Genomic DNA, 16,261 nt, shown 5'->3' with positions numbered 1-16,261 from the left:
GCCTACCCATACAAACCAGAGGAGATTTGATAGTAAAATGAAGAAATTATCCTCGGCACCACTGCCGCAGACGACACCACCCCTATGGAACACCTCAAGTTCCAACTCCAAACCAGCGGCAATACCACCATGAAAGGCAGCCTCGCCAACAGAGCTCCAGGACTATGCCCCATTTTCTGCGACACCATCACCGAATTCATTGCCCCACTCACCATTGACTGCAAACACTACATCTTCCTTGGAGAGCTCAATTTGCACCTCCTTGACCTTACCGACACTAACACCGCCAACCTCCTGAAAAGCATGAACAATATCGGCCTCACTCAATGAATCACCAATCCCCCACACACCGCAAGATAAACGCTCAACCCCATCTTCACTGCCAGCGACAGTCAAGTACAGCCATGTCACAGAGCTCACCTAGACAGACCACACCATTGTCCACTTCATCATCTCAGAACACCTGGTACCGCCACCCAGCACTTCACACCGGAACTGAAGCAAAGTTAAGAGAGACAGTGGACCGACACCCTCAACACCTCCCTCCCTGACCCCGCATCGAATCTAGAACAGGGTGTCAAAAACTTCTCTGCTTGGATAACCAATTGCACCAACAGTCGCCCCCATCAAGCCCTCCAAACTCAAGAGATACGCCAAACAGGCCAGATGGTACACCACAGAACTGAGAACGACGAAATGCAATCAACTAGAAAGGAAATTGTGCACCAGCAAGGAGCCCACAGACTGAGCCACTATCAAGACGCGCATCAAAGCTATTTCTAACCACAGCAAACAACTCTTCAACATTGTCAGAGTTCTCCAACCCTTCAGCCACTGAACACATCATCACCCTTTCCTAAGAACTCTGCGACACCCCAGCAAACTTATTCCACAACAGAATCTCCACCATCTACAGTAACTTCGAACCTCAGCCCGACACCTTCAGCCTCTTCGCTCCCACAGATTCAAACCCTGACCACCTTCACACTGCCTAGGACCAGCTCATCACATACAACACGACTGCCATCAGGAACTCCGTCCAATCAGGAGCATCTACAGACCCCTGTCCTCACCATATTTTTAACCTTACTCCGTCCAATCAGGAGCATCTACAGACCCCTGTCCTCACCATATTTTCAACCTTAAGAGCAAGATAATGAGCAACAAGCTCACGTCCATTTTGAACCCATCCATCACCATTGCCACCTTCCCAGAAGAATGCACACATGCCAAAGTCGAACCCCTTTCTCAAGAAACCTCCGCCGACCCCAGTGAACTCAACAACTACCGGCTCATCTCTCTGCTCCTCTTTCCTGCTAAAGTACTCAAAGACCATCAACACCCAGATTCTGCACCAGCCACTGCACCGCAACTACCCTGATCACTGCCATCAACGACATCAAAACGCTCCTTGACTGGGGAAAAACTGCAGCCCTGATCCTCCTTGACCTCTCAGCAGTGTTCAACATTGCATCCCACCACACCCTTATCAAGATGCTTTATTGTATTGGAATCCAAGGAGACATCCTCAAATGGATTGCCTCCTTACTTTACCAGAAGACTCTGAAAATCCACCAACCACTTTTCTTATCGGAACCCAAGAACATCATCTGCGGCGTCCATCAAGGCTCATTCATCAGCCCTACACTGTTCAAAAACCTATATGAACCCCTTGGCCATCATCATAAGAACCAATGGTCTAAACATCATATCTTACGCGGACGACACCGAGGTCATCCTCTCGCTGTCAGAAGACCCCTCCACCACAATGGGCAACTTCTGCAGTTACATGACGAACATCACAGACTGGATGAAAACAACTGCCTAAAACTCAACACAGACAAACCGGAAGTGCTAATATTCAGGAACACCCCCGCATGGAACCACTCCTGGTGGCATTCCGAACTAAGACCCTCACCCTCTCTGACAGACCATGCCTTTATCCTGGACAGCAAGCTCACCATGAAGAGCCAGATCAACGCAGTCTCTTCTGCTTGCTTCCTCACTCTTCATATGCTCCGTAAGATCTTCAAATTGCGACCTGTTAACACCAGAGAACCCATCAATCAAGCCCTTGTCACCAGACGGCTGAACTATGACAACACACTCCCTGTAGGAATCACCACGAGCCTCCTGAAGTGACTGCAGATTGTACAGAGTTCAGCAGCCAGGCTTATCCTCAACCTCTCCAAACGGACCCGCATCACCCATCAAGAAGCTCCACTGGCTCCCCATTCAGAAGAGATGTAAATTTAAGATGCTGATCCACACCAACAAAGCTCTTCACAATCAAGGACCAGCATACATCAACCACCGCATGAACTTCCACAATCCCTCCTCCAGACACCTGTGCTCCGCCTCCTTTTCCCTTGCGCACACACCCTCGCAACTACTGACACAACGGTGGAGGATGCTCCTTCTTCTACCTCTCTGAGAAGTCCTGGGGCGACCTCCTACTTCACCTCCGGACCTCATCCTCTCTTCTGAAATTCAGGTAAGGACTCAAGACCTGCCTGTTCAGCGAAAAATCAATTCTAGTGCTCCACTGTGTATATCTTCATTAAATTCATGGACAACTCACCTCATCCACAGAAAATCATAAAGCATGTGCGTGGTGAGCCCATCCTTGAGAGCTTCATGCCTCATTAATGCTTTAAAAATACCAGCCACCACTTTAAAAAGGAAAATGTATAAAAGTTCAAATAATAAAAAATATTTAAAGGACATTTACAAAAAATATTTTTGTGGAGTGTTTGCACACAGGCAGGGCTATTTAGTGTTCATATATTAGTGAATATTCCCATGATGGAGAACTAGTGGTTCTTCTCATGTGATTTTTTGATTATGATGAGAGAGGAAGAATGCATTTGTTATTCTCTGTGTCATTTTAAAATGTTATTGTCCTAAAGGGATTACATTGATTGAGACCTCAAATACACTATTGCAGGTAGATTCAACCATCAACTTGCTTGTAAAACAATTTAACTTGTCTTTCATCATTTTCCAGGAACACATCGCTTGACGTAGAACCTGTTTATGCTTTTAGAGCACATCGGTAAGTTATCATTGTTAAAATTCCAACTCACTAGTCTGTACCGGCTGTCAAATTCCATGCCCCTCACATTATCAATGTCCTCATAAGCATGCTCTTAATAACCTTTTTTCTGCCACTAGGCTCCCTTTCCAACTATTCTTTTTTTACTTCCTTTCCTTTCTATCTTCTGTTCTCCACCTTGAGCATAGTTGATTTTTCTTTTCTGTTCTAGAGGAGCAGTGCTGTCCCTAGCCATGGGCACAAATAGTGAATATTGTTACAGCGGTGGAGCAGATAGCCGCATATGTTGCTGGAAGATTCCAGACTTGAACATGGACCCATACGATAGCTATGGTTGGTACCTCCATTTTATTTTTGTATTTAGATCAACGTAGTCTTAAGGGTGGCCATTGATGGGTCTGCATTCCCTTTCCATGCAAGCACCAGACCTGCATTCCACCTGCTTGTTGGAGAGTCGTCATTTGCATGTTCCCATGAGTACCTCTTGAGTAACTGTAACTCAAGTTGTAAATACTTTCCTTAAACTTCTGTGAACAGCGTGCCATGATTTTGCTTAAATTAATATAGTTGCCTCATTGTACATAACTAGAGACCCGTTGTAATACATTTGGGGCATATGACCTCTTCGTATGATGGCCCTCACTGTTTCCGGGTGCTTTTTGCTGCCACCTTCCGAGGTGGCTGATTTTCTGATGATAGTCTGTCTCCCCGGAGGAAGTAGCACTGTCAGGTTTATCCTTAGGAATATTTTTCTGTCCTACAGATCCCGGTGTCCTCAGCAATATACTCGAGGGGCACACTGATTGTGTTTGGGGCCTGGCATTCAGCTCCTGCAGACATCGCCTGGCATCCTGTTCAGCGGATGGGACTGTGAAGATCTGGGATGTGGGCACCAAACCGTCCCTCTTGAGTACTTACAACCCAGACAAGGGTGAGTTGGAAAGGAGACTAAATCCTGCTGATTATGGCTTGTCATCCATTTTTACAGTGTCCACACTGAGTTTAATGGGTCAGCACTTGTCATGGTCTTTTGATTCTGTGCCTACAACTATGGCCAATTGTGGTAATTCATTTTTGTTCTTTATAGAGCATGGTGTACCCACTTCAGTTGCTTTCGCTAGCACGGTCCCTGATCAAGTTGTGGTATCTTTTCACACTGGAGATGCCCTAGTATATGAAATGGAGACTTCAACTGCTCTCCTAGCGCTGGATGCCCGCTGTGGTGGAGGTGAGTTGGTGATAGAATTTTGGAAAGGGGTACAGCTGTTCTTGTAGCTTAGCCTTTTTATCTAACATGGTAGCAAATAACATGTGGGAGGTTAGATTCTGGCACAGTTAGTGGCTTGTGACTGGTCATGATGAAGCAGAAAGGAGTTTGAAGTTTGGTCACTTTGAAGAATCTTCTAATTTGTTGGCTGTGAAAGACCTTATTGTAGGAAACTGGGATTCTGTTGTAATAACACCCCCCCCCCCACCCACACACACACACAGACACACTTTTTGCTAGCTTTTTAATGCACTTTGACTTGATGTGCCCTGGGTCCCTGCCAATCAGGTTCCCATAGCCTGTGTTCTTACCCGAAACGGTACCTTGTACCCCAGTTGGCACCTCACTGGCCACATGCATGTCCCCTGTAAAAGGTACCATGGGTACCAAGGGCACTGTGACCAGGGAAGGGCTCTGAGGGCTGCAGCACATATTGTGCCACTCTTAGAGGTCTTGTACCTTAACAGATACACACTGCCATAGCTGGCTGTGTGTTTTGGTGCAGAGAAAAGTGAAGAGTTGACATGGTACACCTACCTGTGTGCCATGCCTACAACCTACTGCCTATGTTATAGGTAAGACACCCCTCTATCTGGGTGTACTATACCACTGGTGATGGTACAGTTGCATGAGCACTGTACCCCTACAGTGTTTATGTCCATTCCTAGACATTGTAAGTGCAGGAAAGCCATAAAAGAGTATATGGTCTGGGAGTTTGTCTTATTGAACTCCAGAGCAACATAATGGCTTTACTGAATTTTGGGAAGTTTAGTATCAAACCTCTCCGCTTAATAAACCCACACTGATGCCAGTGTGGGATATATTATACAATGCAGTCAGAGGGCATCTTGGATATGCCCCCTGAAAAACGACCAGCTTCTGTTGGGTTCCCTGACTGGTCAACACCAGCCTGCCACCACGAGCATGTTTCTGGACCCCTGGGATGGGAGCCTATTTCTCCCTGAGCCCAGAAACAAACCCTTTCCTTGGCGGTGGTGTTCACACCTCCCCCAGGTCAGGAAGAGCCATCTGTGGCAGGGGAGCTTCAAAGGCCTTGCTGCCTTTGTAATTCGACACCCAGCCTCTCCTGCTATCAGGAGCAGGCCCCCTTCCTGTCTCCCCTCCTTTTCGGCAGGAAGACAGGCGGGAAAAAGTAGAACAGCCCAACAGGTGTGCCCACCTTTGCCAACCCCACCCCTCAGGTGGGGGAGGTGAGGTGAAGCCCTCTGTTCAGTTCCCGCCATCTTGCAGATGGAAGGCACTCTCCAATCAGGGTTAGGGATTGTGCCCACTCCCCCACGTGGGGTAAGGACACCAAGGGTGTAGTCACCCTAAGGCCCATCGGCTACTGACCTCGAAACCCCTAAGACTCCCCCTAAATACAGTATTTAGGGGGCAGCTCTGAACCAAAAAGGCAGATTCCCACGACCTACGAAGAAGAAGACAGTACGACACCTAGCAGCGTAGACTGCAGAGAACAACTAAATTGGCCACAGCCCTACCTGCCTGTCTGCAGTATCCAGAGATCATGCGCCAATAGTCACCTTGTCCTGCAGCTAGTGACCTCCAGAACCCATTGGAGGAAGGACTGCCTTCAACAAAGACTGGATCTCCTGTGAACAGCAGCTCTGTTAAAAAGAAACTCCCAAGACAGACTCTGAGCCTGCTGAAGACAAAGAAACCTGACGCCTGGAACCACTGCTACACCCCACTGGTCAATGCGAGGTCCCCCCCTCACTCCAGAGCCTGAGTCCACCGTGGGTTGAACCCTCCAGTACTCCCCGATGTCAACTGCAGCCTCTGCACGGAGACCCCCCCCAACAGGGAGTGGCCTGGTAAGGTAAAATCCAACCTCAAAAGACGCCCATGCATCCAGCCGCCCTGCGCCCTAGAGAAGAGAACCAGAGGTGCACCTACATCCCCGAGCCCTCCAACTTACCTGCCCATCTGTTGGTTCCTCCCGAAAGTCTTCCTGGACTGAGCCTGCAGCCAAAATCCAAAACCGGCAACTCCCATTGAAAACACCAGGGCACCCAAAGCCAAATCTGCACCCTGCCGCCCCAGTGCTGCTGTGGGCACACTTTGGGTGCTAACTTGAACCCCACTTTGCCCCAAGCTTAAGTCCAGGAGCTTTGCTCCCTCAACCTTGTGGCCTGCTCATGAGCAGCCACCAACTGAAGGCCCCCCTCTCCCCATTGGAAAAATTGGGCTTCAGCACTCTGCACCCGGCTGCCCTAATGCCGCTGAGGGTGCTTTGGGAGGGCACCCTTGTCCCTGGGAGAACCCTCATCTCACAGAATATCAACTCCAAAACCTAAGTACTTACATGTAAACCGATAACTTCATGTTCGAGGCATGTGAGCTGTAGATCACATGCTTATGCATAGATCGCCATCTAGTGTTGGTTCCGGATGTTTGCACTTTGTTTTTTTCCGAAGAAGTCTCCTTAGTCACGAGGTAGGTGACTCCTACTTTCGGTGATAGTGCGCATGGTCATCGACTCCATCTTCAGATTGTTTTTTACGCCCATCAGGTGCGGATGTGACTCACTGCGGTCCGGTTCGACACTGATTCTTCTGTTTCTCTCGGTGCGTACAACACTCAACCTCAATGGTATTGTTTTCGATCACGTTATCCATTCTTCGCGGATCGTGTTGTTACAAAAAAAACTCTTTTCGATCAGAGAACTTGTGGTAGGCCGTTGGGCCTAGTCCCCGGTTCGACTCGCAGTCGATGGAACGAACTCCTTTTAAATTCTGTCCTCGGTGCCAGGCGAAATATCTGCTCATCGATTCACACGAGGTGTGCAACCTGTGTCTGTCACCGGAACACAGTGAACAGGACTGCGTTGCATGCCTAGCTTTCCGCTCCAGAAAGACTCTTCGCGACCGTTGGGCCCGAGGATGCGACATGCAGAGCCAATGCACAGGGTCTATTCCGGACCTCTTCGGACCTGAATCGGATGAAGAGGCCGACCACCCTATCGGAGCTGAGGAGGAGCAAGAACAGATCTCCCTCTTCGATGATGGCTCTGACCAGGATGAAGACATCCCGCATGGACAAGTTACTATAAGTACAGGCCCTACTTCGCCCCAGTTCGACCGGGGCCCTAGTTCCCTCGGGCCCCGGTCAGCACCGAGCCCACGCTTCCGACGCCCCGCCTCCTGGCTCCGCACCGAAGCCTACCAAAAAGCCTTCCGGCTCCGAAAAGCCCCATTCCAAATCGGGCACACAGCCAAAGCCTTCGGGATCGAAGACCAAGTCCGGCGCTGATCATCACTCTGCACCGAAAACCCCCTGGGATCCGAAAACACCAGCCCCAAACCCATTGCCACAGAACATTTCGGCGCCGAAACAGACTGATACACAAAAGTTGCCTGAGAAGCATAGTTTTGGTGATGCACTTAAAAAACCGGACCCAAAACAGAAAGTTTTGGTCATACAACCAAAAACCGGCCACAATACTACCAAAGTGACTTTAAAAAGATGGGCTACTACCGATGAGGAATACCTCATTCCATTAAAGAAGAGAACTGTTGGGACAAAGCCTTCCCCATCTCCTCTTCCTTCACTGCCTGTGCCGTCTTCACCTGAGCACTCACCACCATATATACCTGGCGATCAGGGTGATGGGGATGGGGATGATACTAATGATAGCTTGGACCTACAGATGAGTGGTGTTAGACGGGGACCCTGAGGGTCGGCCGGATACCGAGGGAGAGATCCCCGAGGGGGACCGTCTCCGGCGATCGTACAGACAAGTTACCTCCCTCCCCACAAACAGGCACCACACCAAGTCGAGTTCAAGGCTTTATATAAGGTTCTTAAGGCAAGGATATCAGCGATACAGGAGATCTTGGACCCGGGGGTCCTCTCACTTCTAGTCTCTGTAGGGAAAGGGGGTAGCGGGACAGTCTTGGTACCGGATCGGTACAGGTAGTGGTAACAGGCGAGCTCACAATCCTCGAGCTGGAGTGTCTGGGGATCGGGCCGCGGCAGCGCCAGCAGGCCAAGACGATGGTTTCACGAGGCAGGGGCCGCGGCAGCGCCAGCAGGCCAAGACGATGGTTTCACGAGGCAGAGGGCCGCGGCAGCGCCAGCAGGCCAAGACGATGGTTTCACGAGGCAGAGGGCCGCGGCAGCGCCAGCAGGCCAAGACGATGGTTTCACGAGGCAGAGGGCCGCGGCAGCGCCAGCAGGCCAAGACGATGGTTTCACGAGGCAGAGGGCCGCGGCAGCGCCAGCAGGCCAAGTCGATGGTTTCACGAGGCAGAGGGCCGCGGCAGCGCCAGCAGGCCAAGACGATGAGTTCTTCTCGGGTCTCTCGACTCCAGGATACAACTGGTTTCCTGGTCTGGTCCTGCCCCAGTTATAGGTCTGTTCCCCTTTGATGTCCGGACCCTCGCGCCTGGGGGGCCGGGAGGTCCGGGATGAGGGAGTCCAGACACCCAGCAGGGGGGTGGAGCCAGCGCCCAGGCGGCCTGGGGTGATCGACACCTGGCGGAGGAGAGCCGTTGACGATTCCTTTCTCCCATTGACTCGCCAAGTGGTCACTCTGCCTCCCGGGGGGAGGTTGGTGCCTCGATGTCGGGCCCGGCCGGGCCCAGGGTGAGGGTCGAGTTGAGGCCACGCGGCCTCGTGCTGTAGTGGCCCAAGATGGCGGCTGGGCCGAGGCCGTGGTGTGGATGGTGACCCGGGCCAGCTGGGTTCGGAGCTGGTGTCTGGTGGGTGAGGAATTGCAGTGTACTTCGGGTGGTCGTCGGGGACTCTGGCTGGGGGATGCAGGGGGAGCCAGGGTCCAGGTCCCATTGCGGGGAGGGGGCAGCCCGACCATGCGGCCTGTCCAACATGCGTCCCCCCCAGCTGAAGGCGGGGAGAGTCAGCCATCTTCCTGGGGACTCTCCTCGCTGAGGCGGAAAAAGCGTGACAGGCCGTCGGCGTTGGCGTGGTCCTGGCCTGGACGATGTTCCACCGTGAAGTCCATCCCCTGCAGGGAGATGGACCAGCGCAACAGCTTCGGGTTCTCCCCCCGCATTTGCATCAGCCATTGCAGGGGTCGGTGGTCTGTTTGCACCCGGAAGTGGGTGCCGAAGAGGTATGGCCGGAGCTTCTTGAGTGCCCAGACTACGGCGAAGGCCTCCCTCTCAATGGTGCTCCAGCGCTGTTCTCGGGGCAAGAGGCGTCTGCTGATGAAGACCACCGGATGGTCGACCCCTTCGGCGTTGAGTTGGGAGAGGACGGCCCCCACACCATGATCGGAGGCGTCCGTTTGCACAAGGAATTCCCGGCTGTAGTCGGGAGCCTGGAGCACGGGGGCCGTGCACATGGCGGTCTTTAGCTTCTCGAAGGCTGATTGGCAGTCCGGGGTCCAGTTGACGGTTTTGGGGCTCTTTTTGGAGGTGAGCTCTGTGAGGGGCCCCACGATGCTGCCATAGTCCTTCACGAACCGCCGGTAGTATCCGGTGAGCCCCAGGAAGGCCCGGACCTCCGTTTGGCTCGTCGGGGGTTGCCAGGCCTGGATGGCAGCAATCTTGAGTTGGAGAGGGGCCACCAGCCCGCTTCCCACTTGGTGTCCCAGGTAGGTCACGGACCCTTGGCCAACTTGGCACTTGCTGGCCTTGATGGTGAGCCCTGCTTGCTGGAGGGCGTGTAGAACCTCCCGCAGGTGGCGGAGGTGGTCGGTCCACTGGTGGCTGTACACAGCAATGTCGTCCAGGTAGGCGGCGCTGAAGTCTTCCAGGCCCGCCAGTACCTGGTTTACCAGCCGTTGGAACGTTGCCGGGGCGTTTTTCATGCCGAAGGGCATGACTTTAAAGTGGTAGTGCCCGTCTGGGGTAGAGAAGGCGGATCGTTCTTGGGCCCTAGGGGTGAGGCCGATCTGCCAGTAGCCCGCTGTTAGGTCGAAGATGCTCAGGTAGCGGGCGGCCCCCATCCGGTCAATTAGCTCGTCTGCCCGGGGGATGGGATGAGCGTCGGTCCGGGTAACTGCATTCAGCCCTCGATAGTCCACGCAGAACCGGAGCTCAGGGGCAACGCCCGGGGCAGCTGCCTTGGGAACCAGGACGACTGGGCTCGCCCAGGGACTGTCTGAGGGTTCGATCACTCCTAGGGTCAGCATCTTGGACACCTCGGTCTGGATGCAGGCTCGTACCCGGTCTGGTACGCGGTATGCCCGGTGTCGAATAGGAGGGCTGTCCCCGGTGTCCACATCGTGGAGGCACCAGGGGGTGACTCCGGGGGTGAGGGAGAACAGGGAGGCGAACTGCCTCAGGAGCGTTTGGCAGTCTTGGCGTTGCTCCGGGGACAGGGCCTCGGAGAGCTGGACCCCTTCCACCGAGCCATCCTGCTCGAGGGCCCTCAGTAAGTCCGGAAGGGGTTCGGAGTCTTCTTCTGTCCCAGTATCGGTAGCCATCAGGAGGCTGAGTTCGGATCGCACAAAATGGGGTTTGAGCCTGTTGGCATGGAGGACCCGTAGGGGGTTCCGGGCAGTCTCCATGTCGATTAAATAGGTGACGGGCCCCTTGCGTTCGATTACCTTGAAGGGCCCGGACCATCTGTCTTGGAGGGCACAGGGCTCAACCGGGGACATCACCCAGACCTGTTGTCCAGGTTCGAACTCAATGGAGGACGTGTGCTGATCGTACCACCTCTTCATGTCCTCCTGACTGGCCTCGAGGTTGGCTTTGGCGGTGTCTCGGAACCGCCGGGTCTGGTTGCGGAGAGCCAGGAGATATCGGTAGATGTCCGGGGGGGTTTTCTGGGGAGGCTGCTCCCAACCTTCCTTGACTAGGCTGAGGGGGCCCCGGACGGGGTGCCCGTACAGGAGTTCAAAGGGGCTGAAGCCGAGGGACTTCTGCGGGACCTCCCGATAGGCAAACAGGAGGCATGGAAGCAGCACGTCCCACTGGCGTCGAAGGGGTTCTTCTAGACCCATAATCATCCCCTTGAGGGTGCGGTTGAATCTCTCGACCAGTCCGTTTCCTTGCGGGTGATAGGGGGTCGTGAATTTGTAGGTGACCCCGCATTGCTGCCAGAGGGACTTCATATATCTGGAGATAAAGTTCGTGCCCCTGTCACTGACGACCTCCCGGGGGAACCCTACCCGGGAGAAGATCCCCATCAGGGCCCGGCCCACCACGGGGGCCGTCACAGTCCGAAGGGGGATGGCTTCGGGATAGCGGGTGGCGTGGTCTACCAGGACCAGGATGAACCGGTGTCCTTGGGCTGTTCGAGGGTCGAGGGGCCCCACAATGTCTATTCCCACTCGTTCAAACGGGGTGGTGACGACAGGAAAGGGTTGTAATGGTGCTTTGATTTTTCGGCCACTTTTTCCGCTGGCCTGGCAGGTGGGGCAGGCCTTGCAGTGGTTGGTGACATCCTTCCGCATGTGGGGCCAGAAAAAATGGGTCACCAGGCGGTCGTAGGTTTTATCCTGCCCCAGGTGTCCGGCAAGGGGGACATCGTGGGCTAAGTTCAGGAGGAAGTCTCGGAAGCGAAGGGGCACCACCAGCACCCGACTGGCCCCTAGTTCTGCAACTTTCTGCTCGCTGTAGAGCAGGTCTTGGTCCCAGTAGATCCAGTGGGCCCCCGAGGTATCCCCGGCGCTCTGGGCCAGGGCTTGCTGCCGGAGTCCTTCGAGAGAGGGACAGGTTTTCTGTTCGGCCCGGAATTGTTCCTGCGTGGGGCCTCCCTCCTGCCGCCATTGTGCCAGGTCAGGGACGTCCCGAAGCTGGTCGGATCCTTCCTCGGTTTGGGTCAATGGACTGGCTTCTGGGGCGGCCTCCTCGGGGATGAGCGCGGGAGGAGGTTCTGGCCACTCGGGCTCTTCTGGGCTGGGGACCGCGCGGGCGGTCATGGACCGGGTCGTGACGCAGACCCATTCGGGGAGGCCAAGCATCCCCAGGTGCTCCCTCCGTTCGACAGCTGCCCAGGGAGAGCTTTCAAGGTCGTTTCCTAGGAGGCAGTCCACGGGGGCATCATCGCGGACAGTTACTTTTAACATCCCTGTTACTCCCCCCCACTCGAAGGGGACGCAGGCCATGTGGCATAGGCTTTCGGAATTGTCGGCTGATCGGACAGGGCAAAGAATGTTCGGCAAGATTTGGTCTGGAGTGACGAGGTGGCGTCGGACCGCCGTTACACTGGCCCCGGTGTCGCGGAGGGCTTCCGCCCGGCGGCCATTAATGTTGACCCATTGACCGTACTTCTGTGTGTTGGCGGGAAGGGGGCCCCGCGGAATCATGTCTCTCTCCCCTAAGCAGACCAGTGCCATGGCGGCGGGTGCCCATTCAGAGGGATCGGTCTCGTACTCTTCCTGGTCTTCCGGGATTAGTTCTTCCCCTAGGGCCGCCGCTGCAACTTGGCGGGGGGTAGTGTTCGGGTTCTTTGGGCAATTGGGATCACTGGCGTAGTGGCCGGGTCGCTGGCACCTGTGGCACGTAATGTTGGCCCGGAAACCGGCCCGGACGGCAGGGCTTCCTCGGCCAACCGGGGTCGAGGGGTTTCTGGGGGGTGACGAGGGCCGGTGTCTCTCCCCCGACCCTGACTTCCTCCTCCCCCTCGGGGGCGATACGGTCTGGATAATTCGCTGGGTGCGTTCCTGCCAACTCGGGTGCTTTCCCACCGGTCGGCTTCGACGGCTAGTTGTCGAGGGTCGGTTAGCTTACTGTCCAGGAGGTGTTGCCGGAGCTCCACGAAGCAGTTGTTCGACAGGTGCTCCCATACGATAAGGTCAAAGAGTTGTTCGTAGGTGGTTACTTTGTTGCCCTTGATCCACCCCTCGAAGGCTCGGCTAAAAAAGTTCACGTACTCCACCCAAGTTGTACCCGGAATCCGTTTGCAGTCGCGGAACCGTTGGCGGTACATCTCCGGTGTGAGCCCGTATCGAGTGAGGAGGGCGGCCTTCATGTGGTCGTAGGAGGTCATCAGCTGGTCCGGGAGTTGTAGCAGGGCGTCCCGCCCTTCGTTGACAAACCTCCCCCATAAACCGGCCCCCCAATCGCTTCGGGGAATCCGGTGGGAGGTCATTGCCACCTCATAGGCTTTAAACCACTGCTGTATATCATCGTTCTTGTGGTATTCCCGGATGACATCTTTGGGGATGTGAACCTTGGGTTCGGTCGAGGCAGACGGGGTCGGTCGTTCGGGGAGCCCGAGGTCCTTATTCTGTTTCTGGACCTCCAGTGCTTTGAGATTGCGCTCATGTTCGTACTCTAGTCTCTTTTCCTCTAGCTCCCTCTGTCTTTGCTTGTCTTCCCGCTCTTCCCTGAGCCGTAAGTGTTCCAGGGTTATTTTTTGTTCTGCCAGCTTGAGTTCCCCATCCAAGCGAAGTCGGGCAAGTTCTAATTCGTGGAGTCTGGTTTTTTCTCTTTCTCGGATCTCTTCCAGGGAGAGATCCGCTCTTTCTTTAGTTGGTGCGGGGCTCGTCTCGGTTGTTTGTGTTCGGGGTACGGCCGTACCCGTTTCCGCCCAAGCTTCTAGGGCTCGTTTGAAGTCTTCCTTTGTGCTAAGACCTGTGGTTGGAAGTCCAAGTTCTATGCAATATTGCTTCAGTTCCCGGTGGTTGTAGTCTTCCAATTTTTCCATCTGAAATTTCTCCGTTGTTCCGCTCTCTATTGACATGGTTGTTGTGTGTGGTGGGGCGAGTGACTTTCTGTACGATTATGCGTAGGTTCGGATCCCGTCGCTGGCCACCAATGTTAGACGGGGACCCTGAGGGTCGGCCGGATACCGAGGGAGAGATCCCCGAGGGGGACCGTCTCCGGCGATCGTACAGACAAGTTACCTCCCTCCCCACAAACAGGCACCACACCAAGTCGAGTTCAAGGCTTTATATAAGGTTCTTAAGGCAAGGATATCAGCGATACAGGAGATCTTGGACCCGGGGGTCCTCTCACTTCTAGTCTCTGTAGGGAAAGGGGGTAGCGGGACAGTCTTGGTACCGGATCGGTACAGGTAGTGGTAACAGGCGAGCTCACAATCCTCGAGCTGGAGTGTCTGGGGATCGGGCCGCGGCAGCGCCAGCAGGCCAAGACGATGGTTTCACGAGGCAGGGGCCGCGGCAGCGCCAGCAGGCCAAGACGATGGTTTCACGAGGCAGAGGGCCGCGGCAGCGCCAGCAGGCCAAGACGATGGTTTCACGAGGCAGAGGGCCGCGGCAGCGCCAGCAGGCCAAGACGATGGTTTCACGAGGCAGAGGGCCGCGGCAGCGCCAGCAGGCCAAGACGATGGTTTCACGAGGCAGAGGGCCGCGGCAGCGCCAGCAGGCCAAGTCGATGGTTTCACGAGGCAGAGGGCCGCGGCAGCGCCAGCAGGCCAAGACGATGAGTTCTTCTCGGGTCTCTCGACTCCAGGATACAACTGGTTTCCTGGTCTGGTCCTGCCCCAGTTATAGGTCTGTTCCCCTTTGATGTCCGGACCCTCGCGCCTGGGGGGCCGGGAGGTCCGGGATGAGGGAGTCCAGACACCCAGCAGGGGGGTGGAGCCAGCGCCCAGGCGGCCTGGGGTGATCGACACCTGGCGGAGGAGAGCCGTTGACGATTCCTTTCTCCCATTGACTCGCCAAGTGGTCACTCTGCCTCCCGGGGGGAGGTTGGTGCCTCGATGTCGGGCCCGGCCGGGCCCAGGGTGAGGGTCGAGTTGAGGCCACGCGGCCTCGTGCTGTAGTGGCCCAAGATGGCGGCTGGGCCGAGGCCGTGGTGTGGATGGTGACCCGGGCCAGCTGGGTTCGGAGCTGGTGTCTGGTGGGTGAGGAATTGCAGTGTACTTCGGGTGGTCGTCGGGGACTCTGGCTGGGGGATGCAGGGGGAGCCAGGGTCCAGGTCCCATTGCGGGGAGGGGGCAGCCCGACCATGCGGCCTGTCCAACAAGTGGGATGACTATAACACTGACGCGTCCACAGACAATTACCCTGACCTATATCCTACCAGGCCCTCTCCTCCAGAAGACAGCGTAGGATATATTGAATTGCTAGGCAGGGCTGACAATTACACCAACAAAGAAATAGCAGTGGGTCAAGGAACTAACTATATTATGTATCCATCATAACAAACTACTGTGTGCAAAAGCAAATGTGTAATTTTGCTAAGGGAACCTCCTCAATGTGAGAGAGTTCCCATAAGTCCACTAACGAGACCGCCCTTCATCATCTGGGTATTCTCACACTTTGAGGGTTCAGATACTCAACAGGTCGGTATATGCTATAAACCTAATCTGAAAAGAGTATGTCGGTGAGAAATGGCTAAAGTATGAAAAAAGTGTCTATGAAGGAACTGAATAGCAGTGCTAACTAGAGTGAAAGTGCATCAGTGAAAAGGTGAAATGGTATAAAATTGGATAGTGACGGGGAAAATCATTTAATTCGTACCCCTTCACTCCCAAATCAATACAAGCATTAGAAATGCAATCGGGCTCGGATTTATTTGAGTTTGAGCTAATGGCATTGTAAATGCCAATGTCTTTTTGCCATGTGTTATGGAGTGTGTGCATGTGGTGTGTAGTGGAAGTATCTTGGTTGAATTGTAATTTTACCAATGGTGGCATGCTGTGCTTTATATGAATATGTTTAAAAGTAAAGTGTACCATACTGCGATTGCTTGGTGGAAAAGTGCACTGCCGGCTGGAGGTGTGTGTGCCTGGTGGAAGGGTGCACTGACGGCTGGTGGGTGTGTGCTTGGTAAAAGCGTGCACAGATGGATGATGGTTGTTGGTGTTTGTGCATGGTGAAAGCATTCATTGACGGCTGGGGGTGTGTTGTTGTGTGTGTTGTTTTCTGTGTGCTGGTGAGTGTGTGGTGGTGAGTCTGTGGGGGTGAGCCTGGGGAGTGAGTGTGGTGGTGAGTGTGTTGTGTTGAGTGGTGACAAGTGTGTGGTGTTGAGAGACTGAGGTGTGTGGTTTGTGTGTGCGTTATGTGTGTGTGGTGTATGTGTGTGTGGTGTTTT

General features: G+C 54.3%; 1 protein-coding gene across 3 annotated transcripts in view; it reads left to right on the top strand.

Annotated features, from left to right (window-relative positions):
* Nucleotides 1–16,261, top strand: part of STRN4 (striatin 4) — a 316,827-nt gene that overhangs the window by 215,601 nt on the left and 84,965 nt on the right. For all 3 annotated transcript variants that reach the window (XM_078660996.1, XM_078660994.1, XM_078660995.1), the window contains 4 exons: nt 3,008–3,055; nt 3,267–3,388; nt 3,819–3,986; nt 4,143–4,283. In XM_078660996.1, coding sequence (XP_078517122.1) covers nt 3,008–3,055; nt 3,267–3,388; nt 3,819–3,986; nt 4,143–4,283 — 479 coding nt within the window. The remainder of the gene's footprint in view (nt 1–3,007; nt 3,056–3,266; nt 3,389–3,818; nt 3,987–4,142; nt 4,284–16,261) is intronic.

This window comes from Lissotriton helveticus, chromosome 9, assembly GCF_964261635.1.
Source record: "Lissotriton helveticus chromosome 9, aLisHel1.1, whole genome shotgun sequence".
Taxonomy (NCBI): Eukaryota; Metazoa; Chordata; class Amphibia; order Caudata; family Salamandridae; genus Lissotriton; species Lissotriton helveticus.
This window is presented reverse-complemented; position numbering and strand designations above follow the sequence as displayed.